The sequence below is a fragment of the Anolis carolinensis genome, chromosome 3, assembly GCF_035594765.1.
Source record: "Anolis carolinensis isolate JA03-04 chromosome 3, rAnoCar3.1.pri, whole genome shotgun sequence".
Classification (NCBI taxonomy): domain Eukaryota; kingdom Metazoa; phylum Chordata; class Lepidosauria; order Squamata; family Dactyloidae; genus Anolis; species Anolis carolinensis.
The window spans coordinates 206,256,817-206,281,521 of record NC_085843.1 but is presented as its reverse complement, the minus strand read 5'-3'; the positions used below and the strand labels follow the sequence as shown (position 1 = coordinate 206,281,521).

General features: G+C 39.7%; 1 protein-coding gene across 1 annotated transcript in view; it reads left to right on the top strand.

Annotated features, from left to right (window-relative positions):
• The window catches only part of dntt (DNA nucleotidylexotransferase), a 163,751-nt gene that overhangs the window by 121,608 nt on the left and 17,438 nt on the right, over positions 1–24,705 (top strand). The window contains exons 10-11 of the mRNA XM_016995901.2: positions 11,291–11,554; positions 12,949–13,032. Of these exons, the coding sequence (XP_016851390.2) occupies positions 11,291–11,554; positions 12,949–13,032 (348 nt within the window). The remainder of the gene's footprint in view (positions 1–11,290; positions 11,555–12,948; positions 13,033–24,705) is intronic.

The following is a 24,705-nucleotide window of genomic DNA, read 5'->3' as shown; positions in this document are numbered from 1 at the left end:
TCTTCCCCCTGCCTGTTCTCAAAGCAGAGACAATCTATTCTGGATAAGGCTGAGTCGTGATCATTGAGAAAGAACACTTAAATGACAGTTTTAAGATGTGCGCATTAGATGGACCCTAAAATTATGCAGTTTGTAATTTTTCCAGACTAATAATTTCCTCCTGTTCCTGTGGCTAGAAGAGTAGTTTCCTGCTATGTGGGACAATTACAGTCTCACTTATGCCGACTGATTTAGCAGCTGTCTAAAGATGGATACATTTGTGCTTGTCAAGCTATGCAAGAAGGAGATTCTAGGTGAGATTCTCAGCTGGTCAAAATTGGCATAACAGCTTTGGGAATCACTGGAATGTTGCCATTTTGCACCACTTGGCTTGCTCTTGGATATTCAGAGTGATGAATGATGCCTTGCTACTTTCTGTTCTTTTAAAGCAAGATCTAAAAGCTGAGGGCTTCCAGACTATGATCAGTAGTATGTCAACGGATAATAATTTATCATGTCTTGGATGGTTAATTCGTCTCTGTTTACAACGCCGCTTGAAATAAAGCACCAAATGTTAGGCTTTGAGACAAGGAAGCAAGGATTTTGAGTATGATATTAAGGTCTTCAAGCTGAAATGGCTAGTATGATGAAGAATCTAGCATACCTCATGTAGACCAGTGCTACTCTAAGTGGTAGTCCATGAGTCATCACCTGCCAGTTCCTGGAGAGTTTCCAGGAAAGAGAGAAACAATTGCCACCAGTGACTCAAATATGAGAATATTCCCTGACCCATTGGGCTGTAGGAAGGGGGGAAAGAACTGTGATGATGCAGAACTTTCAATTCCCAGGCCAGGCAAGCCATACCTGGTCTTGTTAATTCCATCATGTATATCTTGTTGTGTACGTTCAAGCTAGTTCAGAGTTATGGCAGCCATGGGGTTTTCTTGCAAGATTTGTTGAGATAATGTTTGTCTTTACCTCTCTGAGGCTGAGAGAGTGTGACCTGCTTAAAATCATGCTGTGGATTTCCATGTCCGAATAGGTAATCAAACACTGGTCTCCAGAGTTGTAGCCCAATGCTCAAATCACCACTCTATGCTGGCTCTATATACTACATCATCCTATGTATTATCTTCTCAGAGAAGGGTGGGTAACATTTCCCTACAGGCTATATGTGCTCTCCTTTGATCGTTTCAGTAAAAATAAATAGCAACTCTTCTCTTTTTGGAAGGGAAGGAGATGCTCAGCTTTCTCACTATATGGAGTAGGGGGGCATTCTTCACACTTTCCTTCACTTTAGGGAGCCATTACACTTACCACTGATGACCCCATTGTGTTGCAAGAGTCTTGAGACTTCCCACTACCTCTGTGTAGTTTTCCAGCCTTTCTTTGCTATGATGTGAAATAAGGTCTATTTGAAGCTACTAATTGACCTGAGAGGATCTTATTTCTTGCACATATTTAGATGTGCAATGGGATATGCAAATGGAATATTCATTATCTCCTGTACCCCCAACGAGAACATTAAGCTTGGAGCTGTGACAATTCTTCCATTTGTCATCTCCAAAAAGATGGCATGCTTGGATATACCTAGGTTCATCTTCTTTCCTTTTGTCTTTGCTGACTGACCCAGACCTGAAATAGTACTTAGATCTTTCCCACTAGGTCAAGGGCAAACAACTTGCAACCTCAGGTCCATATTAGGACTTCAGAATCATGTTACAGTGCCATTGGCCTAATTTAAAAGGTGCTTTGTTAGTGGTTAGCAGACTTTTAGTCATGGGGTGGCATGACCTCTCCTTCTAAAACAGAATCAGGCTGGCTGTTGGATTTCATTGGGCTGACCTCCCTTCACATTTCGATCATCTAAGAATCTGTGGTAACAAGTGGTCTCTGAACATAACTAAGATGCTGAAGCAGTACAATGAAGAAGCTGGAGCAGCACAAGATTTCCTATAGTACATCAACAATGATGACACTATTGTCAAGTAGAGGCAGTGTATTAAACATGCATGAAGCAGGAAGTGAGTCGTAGGATTGTGAGCCCTGCTATATAGATTTCCTCTCATTCTGTTTTGTCTAAATATGAACTATTTGAAAGATTGTATTTACAGATATGAGTCTGCCCAGGTTTTAAGGTCCTTAGAGGGAGGGTATTCTCTTGACCCCAGCACCATCACAGGCATATTTGCTGAATATATGGGAGAGAGAGTATTCTTGGAGGCTGCTCTGACAACCTCATCATATGGACTAATTTTCCCATTGTACACTGGTTCCTCTCCCCTTTTGCCACAGAGCGCATTACAAAACGTAAATCTACTTCCGGCAGGACTCTGTGGCAAAAGGGGAGAGGAAGTGGCATATGCCACCATGGTGGCAACATGGGAGGCATCCTGTGTTGCATTTTCAACAATGAGAGGAAGCCAGGTGATGGATGTTTCCCCCATGGGATGAGGCCAAAGGGAAGTCAGGTAATGCAGGGCATGGGGCGACTGATTTTCCGACCACCCCACAGGTTCAACATAATATGTGGAGAATCCCGATGTTAATGTGATAAGATAAGTCTATGAAAATCCCATCCTTATGAGACTATGCTGGTTCCTTTTCTTTGTTTTTTTTGTGTGTGTGTTCAATCAGACCTTTGATTGATAACTTACGGTTGCAAAAGCTGTTTTAACTGGGGCTTGCTGTATTTTTAATTATTATCTTTATTACGTTTTTAATACTTTCTAAATTGAAGTCACTTAATGTTTTAATATAACATTGTTTTCTAACTCTTTATTATGCTTTGTTTTGGTTATATTCTATTCAAACTTATATTGTATATTGAGAAAAAGATGAAAGTAAAATAATGGAAAATAAATACAAACTTATGCCCCTTTCCTCCGATTTTAACTGCAGTATTGATTTTAATAATTCCTAGTTATTACTAGGATCCATATTAAACAGAGTTCCTCTGCTCTCACCAACTCTGGTTTGAAATCTTGGTTAATAGGGAATAGCTATTTCTTCCATTCCTCCCTGCCAATGCCTCTGGCTTCAGTCCATAGTTCACTCAGTCCCCAGTCAATTAGGCAATTAATCCTCTGTCATCTCATTTTTAAAATGGCTCCATTTATCTCTCTTTATCATATACCCCCCTTTGTCCTCAGCTATCTTCAGTTGCTGCCCACCGAGTTCAACACGCAAAAGCATTTTGCACTCAGTTAGCTTAGTAGTGGAAGAAAAGAAAAGACAATGGAGTGCGGCCCTTCCTGGTTCAAGGAAAATGAAACTGATGCATCCTCTCCTTGTTTGTGCATTCTTTCTTATAAGTCATTTTTGCCATCTTGAGAATACTCTGATTTTACTTGGCCTCTAGTGTCCAGTTTTTAATTTCTGAAATGTTGGTTGATCTATTGAAGATGTTAAACATAGAATCATAGAATCATAGAATAGTAGAGTTGGAAGAGACCTCAAGGGCCATCTAGTCCAACCCCCCGCTAAGAAGCAGGAACATGACCAAGGACCTCATCACATGGGCTTTAAGCTCCATCTTAGGATGCCAGAGCCTATCACATGACACAGGGCTTATTCTGGCAGGGCTGTGTGTCAGCTCCATGCACATTGTGTCTTGGCAGCATGCTAAGCAGCAGTCCTGAGAACATGAGTGACTACCCGTGTTCTTATTCACTAAGATGGGGACAGCGTGGGATCAAGTCGGGGATAGAGGGATTTCAGCGTGGGATGGTAAGGGGGCGATGCCATTTAGTTAAATTTGAAAATAAATTATGTATATTTTAAAAAAGCAAGACTATTGAGAAACAAAGTCTTTTGCTCAACTGATGCAGAGGGTCATTTACTGGAGACTCCAATGTCTATAATGCTTAGATCTGGACATCTTAAGATATTCACAGGCTAACTACCTGATTTTTTTAAAACTCTGTTTGCAACCTAGATAAATGCTGTTTCAGCTGCATTATGTGAAACAAGGGTGTTGTCTGATGCCGGATCAAATTAGGTTAATCAGAAATGCTGTCCCAGTGGACGTATCCCTGGGCCTTGATTAGTATTTAAAAGTGGCATTCTGACTTTGAGTCAGATTTCAGTTGCTTGCTGAAGTCAGCATCTGTGTAACGGTTCCCTAATTGCATTTTTTAAAAAAGAGAACAACATTGATACAGTCATTTGTAGATTGGTAGAGTTTCTATCCTCTTCCTACTTGCACCAATTGCTAGGGCTCTAAATCAGGGATAGGAATCATGTAGCCTTATGTTAGTTATTATGGGTCTGCAACTCCCAGTGTCCTTTACTAGTGGTTATGTTTTTATGGATGTTGGGATTGGCAGTCAACATCATGTGGAGGACTGTGTGATTCCCACCTAAATACTGGGAATGCAATATAAAATAACTTCAACCTTGTGATTCCTGAAATGCCACTATCATTATATTTGCCACCCACTGCGGCAATTTCTGAAATTGTTGTATTTTCATGCAATAAGTGATCAAGACTATTTCATTTATAGTTATATATCTATAAACCAAACAAAGTATAATGTTCTTTGGATGGGTCCAAATCCCTAAGCTTGGGCTTGATCTACACCTCCATATAATCTAGATGTGGAATGCAGATTAACTGGATTGAACTGAATTATATGGGTCTATACTGCCATATAATCTAGATCAATGCTGTTAATCTACATTATGAAACTGGATTATATTGCAGTGTAGACCCATCCTAAATTAAACAGAAAGATTTCTGTAATTAAAAAATTACTTGAGTTTTGTTGTGTATGTACGTACAAAATGTCATTTAAAAATTAAAACAAAGATAATAGAGTATTGGAAAATGGAAATGCATGGCTAGAATGAGTTTCAGAAAGAAACATTCTGAACTAATGCAAGTATCCTTTTAAAAAGAAGAAGAAATTGCAGCAGTTTGAAAATCGTATAGAAAACATCACATGCTATCTATGGAGATGAAAGCGAATATTGGTTTGAAGCCTCTATAGATGAGCCAGCTGTACATTGAATAATCATTTCAGCATCAAGGCTTCATCTAATGCCCTCCTCTCTCCTTGCCAATATTCAGCTATGTGGGAGGTAGAGCAGGAGGATTAAGTAAAATTGGTGTCTGTTCAACACATGAATCCAGTTTCAGTGCAATTTCAGACTGGTAGGTGAGTGGATCCTACAGAAATCCTTTGGGATTGGCTCTAAATTTAGGCCTATTTTGATCTGCTGAAATTAATGGGACTAAAGTTAGTTACAACTGCTACCGTGTTTCCCCGAAAATAAGACATCCCCATAAAATAAGACCTAGTACAGGTTTGGGAGACTTGCCGAATATAAGACCTCCCCCGAAAGTAAGACCTAGGAGGGAGCCGCTGGTGCCGCTGCCGCGGCTCCCTTCTCCTTCCTCAGCTGGTGCTGTGCAAATAAGAAAGTGCTGCTCACGCTTTCCCCTCTCCCTTCCGTCGCTTCCCCCTTTGGTCGGCACTTGCTGAAGAGGGGGAAGGAAAAGGTGGGAGAAAAAGCTTCTCCTTAGCCTTCCTGGCCGGTGCTGTGTGAATGCAAAGGAGAAGGGGCTGCTTGCTCTTGTCCCTTCCCCCTTTGGACGGCATTTGCTGAAGAAGAGGAAAGAAAAAGCGATAGAAGAGCTGTGCGAATGAGATCCTTTTCTCCTGCCTTTCCCTTTCCCTTCTGCAGCTGCCGCTATGGAAGAAGGGAGAGGCACGCACTCTTCCTGCCTTCTCACTTTCCAGCTTCCTCACTTTCCACGTGGCTACCTTTCCTACCTTCTTCCTCGCTGGGTGTGTGCCAGATAGTGTATGAGAACCAGGTACATTTTTCAAGAAAGGTCTATTATTATTACAGTAGAGTCTCACTTATCCAACACTCGCTTATCCAACATTCTGGATTATCCAACGCATTTTTGTAGTCAATGTTTTCAATACATCATGATATTTTAGGGCTAAATTCATAAATACAGTAATTACTACATAGCATTACTACATATTGAACTACTTTTTCTGTCAAATTCATTGTATAACATGATGTTTTGGTGCTTAATTTGTAAAATCATAACCTAATTTGATGTTTAATAGGCTTTTCCTTAATCCCTCCTTATTATCCAACATATTCACTTATCCAACATTCTGCCAGCCCATTTATGTTGGATAAGTGAGACTCTACTGTATTTCTACTTTTTGGAAGGGAGACAAATGAGGAAGGAGGCGTCATGGCTTTAGGAAGAAAGAAAAAGCATTCGCTCCATATGTAGCTCATCTTGACCCAGAGGAAGCCATTCTTTGCATGCATTCTGCTGTAGACATTGCTGGCCTGCAACTCCCACCATTCCATAGCTAAGGCCTGATGGGACTTGTAGTGCAAAACCCACTTTCCATTGACCTTAAAAGAGTGCTCTGACCATCCACCTGAATGCTAAGTGTATGTGTGAGATGGGCAATGTGCAAATCCCACAAGCTGTTTCCTGTGGCCCTCCATCCTCTTTCTGTTCCATCCAACTGGGCCTTTGAGGCTGTCAGTGCAGATCCCAGATGCTCTTGGCTTTAAAACTAAACTAACAAAAACCCTGAAATTGTTCTTCACTCCACTTAGATGCCACAAGGAGCCCTTTGAGTAAAAAAAACATTTTGGGGATAAAGACAGATGACATGGGAAGGGAATGTAAGCTTCTAAGATCCAGTATGGGGATATCCATTCCTTGGATCTCTGGCAGTTACAGATCCCTCTTCTAAAATAAAACAATTAATTACATTTTTCTTCATGTGAATCACATTTTCTGGTTCTGAAATTTGGCAAGTACATCAATATTTTTGTACACTGGAAGATCACCTGTCACTTGTAATGCACATCACAATCTGAGCTGCCTTTTTCCTCTTTTATGGAAGGGTATTCTAATCTTGAAAATTAATCAGGAATGACAGGAATATCATGTTATGGACCGGAGTAGAGTGCAATATATGTCTTGATATGATACCTCATGAACTGTAGTTATTTTTCTTAATCTGTTTATCTTATTATGTTTATATTATTGATGCACTCTAATTGCTCTTTATGTGATTTTAATAGAAATAGTAGCAGTAACAAGACATTCTTGATAGGATTCACAGTTTGTCTGGTTATGTTGGCTTGTGATGTTAATTTTTTTTTGTTCAACAATAAATGTGAATTCTTCTTCATGAAAAAATAAGACATCCCCTGAAAATAAGACCTAGCACATCTTTGGGAGCAAAAATTAATATAAGACACTGTATTATTTTCAGGGAAACAGGGTAATATGGTTATTCTTGGATCCAAATTCACAACCAACAGCATTTGCACAATGCCAGTAGAATAGTAGTGGTTGCCAGTCTGCTAGTATTGGATAGGACTGCACCCCTCCCCATTGTCTTCAGTGAGAATAAAAATAATTAAACATAATTTTGAAGTAGCAAAATCTTGATCTATTATGCAATTGAGCTTTTTTTTAATCGCAACTTTATGTTTCAAGATATAGCATATATAAACTGCTGTGTTTTGAACCAGTGTCAGAGAATTAAGTTTAATTCAGCTCAGTAAAATCAATGAACTTAAGTACACATTATGCTATAAAGCTCTGTGTAAATCTGATGATAAATTATGGCTTTACTTTTGTACCTAAATTAAACCTGAGATTGCATGAATAAGTGTGAATTGTTTAACCAATATCTTTTAGTGTGGCTGCATGTTGCTTCCTACTACAGTATGAGGATGCTGTATATTATCTGGCAGCTATTTGAAATTTTAAATTGTTGTTTGCAATTCCTCTATAAATCAGAATAGACATTAAAGGAATTAATATTCCCAATGATTAAGATTTTTTCCCTCTCACAATGGAATTTCCTCAGATATATTATTCAGCAATTGGACTTGCAAATCAAGCGTATGATTTCCCTTCTAATGAGCAATCACAAAAAGATCCTTAAACACAAGATATGCCATTCAAAGCATGTGTTAGGACAATCAGAAGACTTCTATCCTTTGAAGGAACATCCCTCTTCTTAATATGTGCCAAATTTATTGGCTGTTTTGACCCTGCGGTAGTGACATTAAACCATATTTTCATAGCTGGGGAGTCTTCCCCCCCCCCTCCCCAGATGTTTTGGATTCAGCTTCCAGAAATTAGAATAACCAAAGACAAGGAATATGTTTATGTCTTGTACAAAAACGTATGGAGGGAGCAAAGTCCCTCACCCCAACACAGCTAGTGAAAATCCGCTATCTAGGAAGGGCTAGCTCAAATTTCCATGAAACATTCTACTTTATTATATTAAGTGGATATTTTTCTTTGAGTTTAATACAGAATGAGTGCTTAGAATTCTGGAGTAGCATCAGCGGATCCCATGCTGTTCAGCAGCATCTGTTAGAAGGGACCACATGGGTGTAGATAGGAATCTTTTGCTTGCTAACTTCACTGTCATTTAGGGAGTGATGATGTTAATTTAGAAACTCATCATGTATTTTCCTGATGTACATGATTCCTCTTAAGGAAAGTTATTATGAAATGGTGTGTGATCCAAATGAGGCTGGCTCTATTATTATGCACAGGGAAGCAGCCACCTTTGCTAACAGATTTTGGCTGACATGAAAGGTTATCAAATTGTTAGCTATTTAATTTGTTGTGTTTTTGCTTCCAGAAATAGGGTTAAGTGCTTGAACAAGTGTTTCCCTTATCTTTCACAATATCTTGGTTGGTTTTGAACAATACATACCTGACTACCAGATTCAGCTAACTCGTCACCATATGAACAACCTTTGAGACCAGTTGTAATATTCAGACAAATTATTGCTAGATTTACTTAGTCTGGGTGTTAGAATTACCAAACCTTGTGTGGCTATACTCATCAATTGCTCCTTTTTAGTTCCAGATCTTGCTTGTTTGTTTTTCTACACTCTTTCTTTCTTCTTGCATCACTCTAAACTGCAGCCATTTACTCTGTCCTCCCTCTTCTAGACCATATATTTGATTATGCAGACATATTTTGCAACTAAAGCTATTTCATGTGCTTTTACAAGTAATTTCTTTTCTCTGTCGGAACCTGTGTTTGTGGGCATGGGACTGGGTGTTTTTAAGCTACTGCTTTGCCAATGGACTGCTCTTCTTGAGAGAAGTGCTATCTCTTATAATCTGAACTCTGGTCAAGGATGAACATCTGCTACTAGAATGATGGAACCGAGAAAGGGCAGTCACCCTCTCACTGCTACCACCTACATACACCCTAAAAGAATCTCTTAATGTCAGGTTTACTCTCCCAAAATGTCTTTAGGGACCTCATCAGATGACTCTTTGTAAATTTGGGGATAGCAGAAAAAATCGTGGGGAAGCATAATAGGACAGTGTCAGAGTCCATGCCATATCTTCCCAGGATGTTTCCCACTGTCTCCTGCTTCCTCTTCAGCTCCTCTGCCTTTTTTGTAGAAGGAGTCTGAACTCTGTTTCTCTCCACTGCCAGCATGGAGACCAGCAAGAAGTAGCCCTGTGTCATGTGATGTGTTTTGGGGGTCTCCAGCGTGGAGAAGTGAGGAGAAGACGCTTCTTTGCCTTCATCTGATGAGACCATAGGTGATGGAAATGGTTATGGGATGGGAGAGGGAGAACAGACCAGAGGAATATTAGATAGACACATGGATGGACGATCCACCTTTCTACTAAAAATAACCCTTGAGGAAAGCAACAATATTACTAAAATATGCTAAATGATAATGAAAAATAGCCAATAGAGCTATTAAAATGAATTATTATTAAAGAATCAAAATAGCGAAAAGCCAAGTTTGAAGAGATGGTGTTTTTTTTTACCTTTCCTAAAAGACATTAGAATGTGGACTGGCTGCAGCTCTAAGAGTCGTTTATCTCACAGTCTGGAAAGAGTATCAATCTAGTGGCTATCAAAATGTCCCTTGACAAGCAGTGAAGTTCTTAAGAGGAATTTTTCTCTTATGGCCTTTTTACATGACACAGTTATAACATATAATACTTCATACTGATGACTCCCCCCCCCCCCTGCGTCCCATTTCATCAGCAATCACCTGCAAAACAGAAGGTGTGTGTGGTGCCTCACGGCAAGCCGCACATCTTCCCTCCTTCCCTATCACATGGGGGCATTGGGACAAGGCGTGTTGGTGCCCTATCACTTCCCCCATCAGACAGGGGAAAGCATGGCAAGGCGTGTTGCCATGCTTTCCCCTCCATCAGATGGGGTAAAAGCCTAAAAATCACGGTAGCTCCATTGGAGCTACCCAAAACACAGAAGACTCGCCATGGTGGCGAGGAAGCTTCTTGCAACACTTCCTCGCCACTTCAGCCATTGATGGGGCAGGGCCATGGCCTGTGTCATTTGGTGGCATTTGTCAGGATCTGTGGTTGAATAGAAACCCCAGCATGGTAAGGGTCCAACCCCCCCCCCCCCCCCCATGTGATAGGTGCTAAGATTCCACTTTAAATGTCATGGCCACATCCTACGAAATCTGAGATTTAGGAAGAGATATCCACCTCTGGGAGCCCCTGGTGGTGCAACAGATTAATCCGCTGAGCAGCTGAACTTGTTGACCGAAAGGTCGGTGGTTCGAATCTGGAGAGCGAGGTGAGCTCCTGCTGTTAGCCCCAGCTTCTGCCAACCTAGCAGTTCGAAAACATGCAAATGTAAGTAGATCAATAGGTACCACTCTGGCGGGAAGGTAACGGTGCTCCATGCAGTCATGCCAGCCACATGACCTTGGAGGTTTCTACAGACAATAGTGGCTCTTTGGCTTAGAAATTGAGATGAGCACCAATCCCCAGAGTCAGATACGACTAGACTGAATGTCAGGGGAAAACCTTTACCTATCCACCTCTGAGTATCCCTTATCTAAGAAAATGCTATGGAACCCATGGGATTACTATAAGTTGACAGGAGATTTGAAAATGCATACTTTTTAAAATATATATTTTTTCTTCTTTTTTTTCTTTTTTTTGCCTCTCCTAAAAAAAAATTCTTCTTCTTTTTTCCCTTTCTCCTTTTTTCTCATTCTGTCTTTCCTATACCCACCATTGTTCTCACTCATTCTATGTACAGAAACACTTAATAAAAACATCCTAACTCTTTTTAAAAAAAAAGAAAAAAGAAATAAAATAAAATACATACTCATGCATTTAGAATCTTCACAGAGCTCATCAAAACTAGAGAGACTTCAGTCTTCCAATGCTGGCTTCTACACCATTGTAATGTATTTATTGATCTGCTAGTGAGATGAATGTGTTGGATGACTAATTAGTTAAAATGAGGAAGTGTAAATTGTGTGTTCTTTCTAGGGATTGCTCTTATACTATGATCTTATTGAATCAACATTTGAGAAGTCAAAGCTGCCAAGCCAAAGAGTCGATGCTTTAGATCATTTTCAAAAATGCTTTGCCATTTTAAAACTACATAAGGAAAGAGTGAACCAGGGGACTTCCCTTCCACCAGTGGCTTCTACTGTGGAAGAAATCAAAGACTGGAAAGCAATTCGGGTGGATCTGGTTGTAAGCCCTTTTGAACAACATGCATTTGCTCTCTTGGGATGGACAGGATCCAGGGTAAGTCATCTCAATTTGTTCTTTTTGGAAATGCAAACTTACTGTAATTTTGATATTGCAACCGAGTGTGTAGTTTTATATATCTGAAGCATCTTTTTCTTTTTATTGAATATTTTCCAAAACAATGAAAGATCAGAAACAAAGAAAAGAAAGGGAAAAAATAATAAGAGAAAAGAGGAATAATAAAGAAAGGAATTTACATTTGACTTCCAATTTTCCTAAGATTATACATGACTATATAAAGTTGCTTATCTGATTATAATTACCATCAATATACTTCCTCAGCTTATAGCTAATAATTACCAAAATCTGTAGTAAATATTTATTATTTATTATTTTTCTTTGCAAATGGCCAATTAAAGATTTATGGTCTTTCAAAAATGTCACTACTAATTTTTCTTTAATCAAAGTTGTTAATTTATCCATTTTGCGTAAAGCTCTCAAATACTAAAGTGATCCAATTGACTTCATATGCTCGGTAGAGGTTCGAACCCATATGCTTCCAGTCTCAGTCCTATATGCCAGATATGGACAACTGCACTTTATTTAGCCCTACTCACCATTTCAGCCATTGAAGTCATTTCAGCAAACTGGAATAATACTTGTGCTGATGGTGGTGATGTTGTTATTGATCATTTATATATCCTGCCTTTTCCATAGTTGCTTAACACTAGTTAAAACAAACATAGCTAAAAAGTTGAAAATGTGATTCCCCTATCAGAAAAAATGGAGAATGATGGGAATCACAGGTCAATCACCTTTGAAGAGCTGCAGATTTTCCACTGTTGCTTTAAGCCAGCACTTTGCAAATTTCTGCACTTGCTCAAAAAGTGCAAACACCTAAGCTTTTTTGACTCAGACAAATCGTGCAAGTCACAAGCAAATAGAGTCCAGTATGTGTTTAAATTAAACCATCTCTTCTTATAAAACTATAACAATCAGCAAGGCAGTTAGTATCAGACAAAGCTAATGTGATGTAGTATTGCATGTCAAAAAACAGTCCCTCTGGGTGAGCATCCATTATGGAAGTTGCATGAACTGCAGGCTACATTCATTATAGAAAAGAAGGTAATGTATGATTGCAATTTCATATTTCTTAATGTGACCTGACAGATGTCCTGGTAAATGGTGACTCTGCTTCAATACTAGTTTTAAAGGATCAGTCTTCCTCCAGTGTTTTAAAGGCACAGAAATTGGTGCAAACCTGTTGCATGCATTAATTTCAAGTTCAAGAAGACTGTTTCAGCACTAGTCTTTGATAAATTGAATGCTATGAATATTACACACACACCACTGAAAAAGAGAATTACTTGTTAAAGAATATAATTTTCTTGAGTGAATTCAGATATTCACTTTGCTTTGTGATTGTAACTTGGAGACTTATGTGTGTGCAGCAATTTGAACGTGATCTGCGGAGATATGCCACCCATGAAAAGAAAATGATGCTGGATAACCACGCTTTGTATGATAAAACGAAGGTATTGTCCTTGGATATTGTTATCAAGCTTCCTTTCTATTGAGAGCTATCTGTTTTGGCTTCAGTTTGTCAGTCATATCAAACAATAACATCAAATCCTTTTAGCAGAACAAAATTCTCAAAACCTCTCACAATTGCAAATAGACCTCTTATTGCTCAGTTAATTGAAGGTCAGTTAGCAATTACCTTGAAATATTTCATACTATGTCTCAGCAGTGTACAAAAAGCATACAACGTAAACTGTAATTTTAAATTATATTTGCAGACACAGTAAGCATATCTTGCTTGCTTAGACAAAAAGGATATCTCATTTTCCTTACCTACTTTTTGAATACACATGGTAAAAGCATTCCAGATGTTTTTACTTACAAAGCATGGTGCCTTAGTCAATAAGGGCAACAGTGAAGAATGATAGGCCTCATCTACACTGCCTTGTATTGCAGTTGAAAGTGCATTATATTTTCAGTGTAGACTCATATAATGCAGTTTAACTGAATTGAACTACATTATATGAGTCTACACTTCTTTTTGGAAGTGCAGGCCCTTGGCAAAAACAATATCGCAGGTTACTATTACACAGGTTCAGGATAGATTTAACGCCTCATCATATGCAACAATTTTAGCATCCTAGGATGCTTCCACCCTGTTTTGAGGATGGAGCCCCATGCTGGCCATCATACAAAGTTGTTGACCTCTGAAGGAGGTCCAGTGGTGAAGCCAAGTGAAGCGGGATACTTCTTCAGACCTTGTGATGAGGTTGTAAATCTGTATTCTTGTTATAATATAGTATATATTAAAATATTTGGGATTTGGCTGTTTTGTTTATGACATTTCCCTACTGTACCTGGATTTCAGTAAGGCCTTCGACAAGGTCCCCCATGACCTTCTGGCAAACAAACCAGTAAAATGTGGACTAGACAAAACTACATCAAACTGGGAGGGATAGCTAATACCCCAGATGACAGGAGCAGAATTCAAAACAGACTAGAGAGATGGGCTGAAACTAACAAAATGAAATTCAACAGGGACAAATGCAAGATACCCCACTTAGGCAGAAAAAATGGAATGCAAAGATACAGAATCGGGGATGCCTGGCTCGACAGCAGTACATGTGAAAAAGGCCTTGGAGTCATCATGGACAACAAGTTAGACATGAGCCAACAATGTGATTTTGGCCTGCATCAATAGGAGTATGGTGTCTAGATCCAGAGAAGTCATACTACCCCCTATTCTGCTTTGGTCAGACCACACCTGGAATACTGTGTCCAATTCTGGGCACCGCAATTGAAGGGAGATGTTGACAAGCTGGAATGTGTCCAGAGGAGGGCAACTAAAATGATCAAGGGTCTGGAGAACAAGCCCTAGGAGGAGCGGCTTAAAGAGCGGGGCATGTTTAGCTTGCAGAAGAGAAGGCTAAGAGGAGACATGATAGCCATGTATAAATATGTGAGGGGAAGTCATAGGGAGGAGGGAGCAAGCTTGTTTTCTGCTGCCCTGGAGACTAGGACACAGAACAATGGCTTTAAACTACAGGAAAGGAGATTCCACCAGAACATCAGGAAGAACTTCCTGACTGTGAGAGCTGTTCGGCAGTGGAACTCTCTTCCCCGGACTGTGGTGGAGGCTCCTTCTTTGGAGGCTTTTAAGCAGAGGCTGGATGCCATATGTCGGGGGTGCTTTGAATGCAATTTCCTGCTTCTTGGCAGGGGTTTGGACTGGATAGCCCATGAGGTCTCTTCCAACTCTATTATTCTGTGATTCCATGATTCTTGTATTTAACCCCCTTTTTTTTACTCCTGTAAAGGCATGGTAATCTAAACCTTGTGAGTTACTGGCAGATTATAATAACAAACTAGTTTTTCAAGTGGTGCAAGAAGCAGCACATTTGTTCTTGTGGTTCCTGAGCATACTACTGCTTATGTGACTAGTTGTGCAATCGATTGGACAAGTTGCACAACTAGGTGTTCCACTGCAAACAGCTTTGGAGCTCCTTCTCTGTGATTAGACCAGGTGTCTGTGGGTACAGCATCATTTGCCCTCTAAAACAAAACCTAAAAGTGTCTAGAAATCAACATCCAGTTGTTAAAAACCTCTTATGGGGGAAGCAAGGTGCAGGAATTTCCTGAGCTTTGTTTTAAAAGAGAATCACTGCTTTTGATGATGTCCAAGAACGACACTTCATTTTTCAGCCTATTTCTGGGGCCAGGGCCCACAAAAGTAAACTTGGAAGCTGCATGTGAACCATAATGCTCTCCCCTTATGTGGAGTAACAGCTTAGGTCACTGGTTCATGTATAGGTGTTTTAAATGATCACTTGTATCGCAATGTGCATATTGGGAGTAAAATTAAAGCAGGGAAAATTGGAGAAGAGAATAGGAGATGTCTGGGTTATGGGGAAGAGATGAGCTTTAGAATTAGGTTTCTGAAACAGAAGTAGCAATAATAACTCTAAGGCAGTGATTCCCAACCTTTTGTCCTCTAGGTGTTTTCGACTTCAACTCCCAAAATTCTTAACAGCTTGTAAACTGGCCGGGATCAAAGGTTGGGAACCACTGCTGTAAGGCAAGCCTGACACCCAGCATCTTCCTCCCATTCACAAATTAATAATCTGATAGTATGGAAATCTGAGCTTTGCTTTGTAATTTATTAGGAGGTTTCATTTGAAAGTACTTGCTATTGTTTTATGAACATGTTCCCTATAACAAAAAGGCCTATCCTTTCTAATAATTTTCAAATAATTGTTCTGAAAGCATTGGTCCTGTTCGGGAAGCATTACCCTCATTCTCACTTTGAACTGACCCTATTTTTAAATGTCAACACATCCTTGAATTTGATTGGCCATGTAGCTTCTCAGTTGGCTAGAGCTCTGATATAATTAAATCAAGAACTCCTGTCCTCGCTCTGAATTAATTGTGTCTTGTGTGATCGTGTGATGTTACTACAGTCAAATGTAACACAATGATTTTACAGTGTGATTATATTGACTATTGACCTCATCATACGGGGTTAGATTTGGCGGCAAATACCAATTTAGCCCTGGTCACCCACTGAGCTGGCAGATTCCAATTACATGACAACATGCCGGCTCTGTGGTTGAAGGAGGGTGGAACCGGCATGCCACCACTGCCCTTGCAACATGGGAGACTTCCTGTGTTGCCATTCCTTCAAAGGGCAAAGCTGTGTGCTCCTTGCATGCACCACACTTCCTCCTGTGTGAAGAGGAGCCAGGGGAGCCCAGCAAAGTGGGGTGTGTGATGGTGGCTTCCTGATGTCCAGCGGTGAGCTGGAGCACCTCTGAGTGTCACTGCCAGAGGTATGATGAAGTGGTATATCTGACTTGATTTATGTCTATCAGCTCTGTAAATTCAGGTGAAGTGGGGGAGGTTCCATAAGTAGCAGAAGCTAAAAAATACCACTGGAATGGACAGGTTCCCAAAACAGGTGTTGGAACAATTCATAAATGCATCACATAGGTCACTTATAAATGGAAGGATATTTGGTATAGTGCTTTTCAAGGTACAAGATGCTCTTTGAGTGTCTTGTCAGCAGAAGGCTAACCCGAAAAAGTTGCAGTAATACCAGATAGTTCAAGAAGCCATTTAAAAAAACATATAACGAACCAGCACAGTTTTGTCTTTCAAAAGATCAAGACATTTTAAATTTCAATACAGATTGTATATATTGAACGGAATATTTTGTTGTTTGTTGTCCTGAACCTTTAAGTTGTTTTCAATGTATGACTTCCCTAAAATGACCATATCATTTTTTTTTTGCAAGATTTCTTTATTGTGGGCTAGGCTTTGACTTCTTCTTTGGCTGTGGAAATACCATTTGCCATCATAATTTACCCACAGGATGCCAGCCGTAGTATTCTTTCTCCACTGATCCAGAGATGGCTGTATTCATTGATGTGTTTGGGGGTGGGGGGCGGAGAATACTATCTCTTGTAATTGTATCTCCAGAGATAGGAGGATGGCCTCCATAAGTGTGTGTACTTTCAGGTCACCTACCAGCTTCCTCCATATAGGCACAGTGAAATCTGAGTGTAATTTGTTCCATGCAGTACTTATGACAAATGTCTTAAGAGTTTAGGAGATCATTTCATGTGCTGTTCTCCTTGCTATTATTATTATTATTATTATTATTATTATTATTATTATTATTATTATGTTTAATTATACTCCGTCTTTTCTCTCCACAAGGAGCATCTCAGGCCATTTTACCTCTGCTGCTACCACTAACGGCTGAAAGTTTTGCAGCCCTAGTGTTTTCTCCAGATTAGCAAAGACCTCTGAATGAAATAGCTCTTACAGAGTCAAATTGTATAAAGCCAGCAATGGAAATATTTTCATGTACGTAAATGGGTTGTAAAAAAATAATCAAAACTTTGTCATTGAAATAATTTCTTTGACTAACAGTTTTCAAACTGACACTGATGCTTAAGAGGAGAAAAAGATCCCATGTTTCATCTTTCTGGTTTCTTTAATTTCCCAAAGGAATATACTAAACAAGCTTTATTGCCCTTGAAAATGGCAGATTAGCTGACACCAATATAATTATGGAAGGCTCGTCTAAAGAAATAGGGCGAAATCTCAGGGTAATAAGCCAAACTATGAGCTAGAGCTCTATGATGCTGTTCTTTTTTCTTAATGAATGGTAGACTATTCCAAAACTGTATTTATTGATAAAAATATCGCTGAATTGCCCTTACTCTGATTTACAGAAAAATTTGGAATACAACAGAGCAATTCTAATAATTGACTTGACGTAATAACTAGCTAGATATTAGTAATAAGGGAGCCAAGCTAACTTCAGTGGGAAGAAGTCCCACACACAGGATGTTGTTCAAAAGATGTCCTCACTTCTTCAGGTGAATGCACATGGAACAATGCCTCAGATAAGGAATGTAAGCTCCAAGCAGGTTCATATAGGACAGTGGTTCTCAACCTGTGAGTCCCCAGATGTTTTGGCCTTCAACTCCCGGAAATCCTAACAGCTGGTAAACTGGCTGGGATTTCTGGGAACCCACAGGTTGAGAACCACTGATATAGGAGGATGAGGTTTCCCAGATATCGTGATTCAAAGCTTTTAAAGTGAAAATTAACATCTTAATTTGAGTTTAGAAGCACATTATTTTGAAAGCACCCTCCTATGTAGGATGCATTACCTTCTCTCTTTGTAAATGATGTCAGAACAGGATCTACAGCTTGGTTGTATCCTCAAACAGAAATGCTCTATCCTCTTTTTCCCTGGGTTTGTGGAGCTGTAGTCCCAGGAAATAACATTTTTGAAGTCTTAGTTGAGACTGTAAAGAATATAGAAATATTTCTCATTCACATATTCCTGGGCACAACATCAGAATATTTTTACTCTGTAGACAATTTTGAGGAACATTTCTTTATTCAGGATATCTATACAGCCTATAAACCACCTCATTGTAATGTGAAGTCACCCAGAAAAAAATAATAATGTGAATAATTAATATAGCTCTTTTCTTATAAGCAAGTAGCAGGGCTGCTCATGTATGACATATGATAAATGCATTAAATTCTGGTAATGTTCTTGTAATGAATATTGTTTTTAAAAGCACCTCTCTTACAAGCTTGAGGCTATTTTAAAAACTTACTGAAGTGAAACAACAACATATTAGTCCTACATCCTGTAAAACCAAATATGACAAAGAGTAGATTAAGTTATTTCTATTGCTGAATTGATAATAAAGAGAGGAAAATGTTAGAAAATTGATGGAAATGAGAGTCTGTATGGTATGTACATTCTATTTGGGAGCTGCCAGATGCCACCACTTCAGGCTCACCAACAGAATAAATGGTCAATACAAAGGTAATTTGATTGGGGGGCTTCAAACTGGATGTTTAAGTCCAAACTTGGAAAAAATACTTTTGGTGATAGCATCCATAGTTCTCAGGCACTATACTCAGCCACAACCTCCACTCACAAAGAGCTTTATATATGCTGATGACCTTGGCCTCACAACACAAGCAAAAGATTTTGAAACAGTTGAAAAGCAACTCAAAAATGCCTTGAAAGATCTCTCCAGCTACTACAAAGAGAACCACCTGAAGCCTAATCCTTCCAAGACACAAGTGTGTGCTTTCCACCTACGTAACCGCAAAGCCAACAGGAAACTGAAAGTTACTTGGGAAGGCCAAGAGCTTGAACACTGTTTCCATCCTAAATACCTTGGTGTCACCTTAGACCGAACACTAACATATAGGAAACACTGCATGAACACCAAGCACAAAGTAGCTGCACGCAATAACATCCTGCGGAAACTGACTGGCAGCGCATGGGGAGCAGACCCACAAGTAATAAGAACATCAGCCCTGGCCTTGTCTTTCTCAACTGCAGAGTATGCCTGTCCTGTTTGGCACAAGTCTGCCCATGCAAAGCAGGTGGACATAGCACTGAATGAAACATGCAGAATCATCACGGGATGCCTTAAACCTACACCTGTTGATAAACTCTACAAGTTAGCTGGCATTGCCCCTCCTGATGTGCGACGGGAAGTCACTGCTAACGGTGAGAGAAAAAAGGTCGAACATTGTGAAAGCCACCCACTGGATGGCTATCACCCTCCTCCCACCAGACTCAAATCAAGGAAGGGCTTCATGAGAACCACCACTCCTCTTGATGTTCCTCCAGCATCAGCAAGGGTGTCCCTCTGGGCAGCTAAACCTGGCAATTCTAACTGGATGGCCCCCCAAGAGGGTCTTCCTCCAGGGGCAAACCAAGAATGGGCAACTTGGAAGTCCCTGAACAGACTCAGAAGCGGAGTGGGCAGATCCAAAGACAACTTGGCAAGGTGGCACTACCTGGAGGAATCCTCCACCTTGTGTGACTGTGGAGCTGAACAAACAACTCAGCATATGTATGCTTTCCCACAATGCCCTGCCTCATGTACGGAGGAGGAGTTGTTTAAAGCTACAGACAATGCGGTTGCTGTTGCCCGCTTTTGGTCCAAAACTATTTAGTTGCTTGTGATTTCTTTCTTTTTTTTATTTCCATTATTTGAAATGTATTTGTTGTACAATGCTTTTGACACGAAATAAATAAAGGCACTATACTGTAGTCTAAAGAAAGGTAATTTTTCCAAGCTCTGTGTTTTCATAAATTACCTATGTTTTTCTTAACTCTGAATAACTAGAGCACTCTTGAAACTACAGAGAATAATTGCATCCGAACACCTGGTGCCCTTCTAGCACAGAAGGTCTTTGCAATGCCATTGCATTGTTTGGTGTGGAGGGCAATTCACTCATTAGAGATGATCTAATAATGTTTTCATTTAAGCCAGCATTTAGAACCATGGGAAGTTGTACAGAAAAGCCATGTTGTCATTTCTTTGTTTTCAATGCTAAAATTTCAAATGTAACTAAACCCACTATGGCATTTTAGCAAAGAATACCTTATGTGGCACTCACTCAGATACTCCTTTGTTTTGATTTGTGAAAACCGTATTTTCAGAAGAGCTGGATGCTAACACAGGAGGCCATGATTAATATGAACTACAGTTCTTCTGTAAACTAGGAAGTGTGCATGACTTTAAGTGGGGTTGGAAACCATAGGTATAAGACAAGGGGAAAAGGTTATTGTTCAAAATGATTTATATCTGAGGCCAGGCAGTTTGAGGTTTTTTTTTAATGTTGGGAAGGGAGGGATGACATCATACTTAAGAAAACAAATAGGTTCTCTCTTGGCTTGTTTCATCAGCAAACAAAACTGATTGAGCTCCATTCTTTTGAAATGCCAATGTATGTTCGGCTCCTCCCTGTGGATGAGCCATTTGGAATCACTGCTTCTCAAAACAGGACTAGAAAGGTCAGGAAGAAAAGGAGAGACAAGAATAACCTATGGAAGCAATTGGGGAGGAGAGCTAGCTAACTGCTGATGCAACCCATATACAGTGTGATAAGAATACACCAAATTGAGTTCTTCTGCTGGAGCTCTAAACCAGGTTACTAAACATGTTCTTGGTGCTCCCAAATGCTATGAGGAATATCAAGCTGCCATTGCCTATGCTTACCACTAACATAAAAAGCAAAATAGCACATAATATTGTATCTTGCTTGAAGAGGGAAGAATGAACTGGTTCACATAGGGCAGTGGTTCTCAACCTGTGGGTCCCCAGGTGTTTTGGCTTACAACTCCCAGAAATCTCAGCCAGTTTACCAGCTGTTAAGATTTCTGGGAGTTGAAGGTCAAAACATCTGGGGACCCACTGGTTGAAAACCATTGTCATAGGGGACAATTTCTTAAAGAATCCCATATGATCAATAGTTCCACTTTATGTTAATTTGAAAAATTAAGGCAACAATCCTATACAGCAGGCAAAGTACAGTTCTGAGATGGCATGTTCCCCCAAAGCTGTTTGTACAATCCTCAAACACCCCAGGTTGCTATAATTGATCTTTTTCTGGTAAAAAAGAGGTAAACTGCCTCTTTTAGAACCCATCCAGATAGGCCAAAAACGCGGGACCTATCTTGGGTTTTACTAGTAGCATCCAAACGACGCCTCCAGTAAAAATGAATTGATTTGGAACAAACCAATTAATTAAATACCCCATTAGATCCGTGCTTTCCTGGAAATCCCCAGTCTAATGGGGTATTGGGCTTGTGGGAACTCACGTCCGCAGCCACAGGGGTGAGTCTCCATAGCCATCTCGCTTCTTTGAGCTTTGAAAAGCTGTCTGGAAGTACCCTTAGAGGCTGTCAGGAAAGACATCCTATCTTTTAACGAGGTTGCAATGGCTTCCTGCAATGGTTAACATAAAACAGTATTGTTGGCTTTGGCCCTCCCCATTATGGATTCCAATATTAATGGCTTGAAAATATGTATATTTTAAATTCCAAAAAGCAAACTTCAAGTTTGCCATTTTATATTAGGAATATCACTTTACTATGCCATTGTATATAATGGGACTTGAGCATCTATGGATTTTGTTATCCATGGAGGTCTTGGAACCAAAGCCCCACAGATGCCAAAGGAACATCATATATGTTTTTCAAAATTAGAAATGGATTCCTAACTGCTTCCTGTTTTGCTTTTGTCATTTTGAACAATTGAGGGTCCCAGAGCAGAAAATTGACTCCTGAACAATTGGCTATTTCTGTTATACAGGCTCATAGGAAAACTTCCATAGTCCCCTCCTTGGAGAGGTGGTAATTTTACAGCCTTCCAGATGTTGTTTGGCTGCATCTCCACAAATTCCTCACCATTTGTCTATGGAGATTAGATTTGCTAGATTTTTTGATTCAGCAGTACCTGAAGGGCTACATAATTACCACCACTATCCCATTGGAATAAGGGGGATTTGCTTCTGAGAAGAGACAATTAAAATTGTGTTTTTTGTGTGGAAAAGGCAAAAGGTGACAACACTGATGAATCCAGGGCACAATTCTACCCTGAAAACCCACTGCAAGTTGCACATCCTGCTACTATTGCATATTTAAATATTAGCAGCAAATGTGCTCAAAGAAGTGGCAAATACCACTTTTAATGTGGCTGCCTTGGTTTGACACCAAAAGCTGTCAGCAAATCAGGGGAACCCATCCAAAGCAAACACTTTCTGCTTGCTTTGGTGGGTTTCAGTGGTTTACATCCAAAATTTGGCAACAATTTTATATTTTGTCATTTTTTAAGTGCCTTGAGTGGTTATGCAAAACAATCATGTGGTTTTGGAGGACATTAGCTATCATTCTGTAGTCTGGTGCTATTTAAAGACAAGCCATATGGTTACTTTTAAGTGTGATCTGTAGAATCTGGCTGTTCTGCAAGATGCGGTGTTCTATTCTTGAAACTACAAAACAGTTGAAACATGCAGGAGAGCACTCCATGGCTGTATCCACACTGCAGAATTATACCACTTTAACTGCCATGTCTCAGTGCGATGGGATTCTGGGATTTTTTTTTTATTCTTTGAGATATTTACCTTTCTCTGTCAGAGAGCTCTGGTGTTACAACAAGCTACCAGGATTCCGTAGGATGCGTCCATGGTCATTAAAGTGTCAAATTGATATAATTCTGCAGTATGAATAGTCAGTAGGATGACATTAGACCTTATGGACCGAGAAGCTCCGTGTTATACATATACAGCAGATCTCCAGATGATTCTTTGGGTCCTAGCCTATGTACATGCAGCTCATCTATACTGTAAATTAAACTATTCTGATTGTTAAAGTCTTCCAGTAGCAACCAATAACATTTTTTTTATTACAAAGGAATTCTGGAAGTGGTTTCCCTTTGCCAAGTGAAAGAGGGTCTTTTAATGGTTCTTTGCAAAACTGGAAGCTATAGTCTAAAGTTTGGCAGATGCTCTGCCGAAAATTATGTGGCGATAGCAGAGAGGCAGTCAGTCTTGAGAGAACATCTCGATGAATTAAACATGGTACAGCTGCAGTGTTTGCTTTCGATGTCGGCAGTAATGACTGGATTAGCCATAAAGTAAACATAAAGATTCCAAGTTTGTAATATTGATTTCCAATGTGATCGGTGTTGTTCACATAGTCATTACTACGATTAAACACTGAGACATTGTAAACAGATGCACATTCTTTCACATACTAAGTGCTTCCTGTGCTTTTTATGTCTTTGGGCAGAAGAGCCATTATGCATCTGATGTTGGGAATTAGTTCTTCACTGCACCTGGCCTGCTTTTGAAATCAAGTGTTAAAATAATCCCAGTTCTTCCTCTGTGATAAAAACAACAGCAATGACCGTTCATTGTTGTACACATGAAAGCTTTCTGCAGAGCAACCCAGTTGGTGGCTCTAATTGCTGAAGATTCATAATTCGGGGTTATGTTTACATGGCTAATGTGTAAAAAATTCACTTAAAGCCAAAATAAATGAAATTTACCATGTGTGCAGCATTCTTAGAAATGTGTTGTGCTTCTTCTAAAACTAGATATTTAGAAATCATGTACTCAAGCACAAAATATAGCGATGGAAGTACAATCATTACTGTGATCATCTTTAACCTTCTATCAATTGACCTTCTATCAGTTGATTAATCAGCTGCCATTGTGGTGGGCTATGACTCTTTTTGTCTACACAGTTACTCCACATTTATATAGTGTGGCACTTTGAGTGCCATAGCTGCATCCCATGAAAGCTTAGGATTTGGAATATGGTGAGGTTCTCAGAATTTTCTGTCAAAGAAATCTAGTGCTGAAGCTAGGGAGTAGATTTAAGTAGTGGTTCCTAATAATTGGTTTTTCAGGTGTTTTGGACATCCGAGATCTGAAATCCAAAACAAATGGAGTACCAAAGTTCGAGAACCAGTGGACTAGAAATATCCAGCAGGGAACTGTAAGTACCTCATCAAAAGATGAATCCAGTATAGATCTTAAAGTGGTATTAGGCTGGATTTACACTGCAATATAATCCTGCTTCAAAAGGTGGATCTACTGCATTTATCTGGACTATAGGGTAGTGTAGACTGATGTATTCCAGTCCAATGCAAGTGATCCACATTCTGAAATTGGACTATAGGCAGAGCCGGTCCAACAATAAGGCGAATTAAGCGGTCGCTTGGGGCGCAAAACATACGGGGGTGCAGTCGAGACTGCTTTTTCTGTTGATTTCTTGTAAAACATGATGTTTTGGTGCTTAATTTGTAAAATCTTAATGTAATTTGATGTTTAATAGGCTTTCCCTT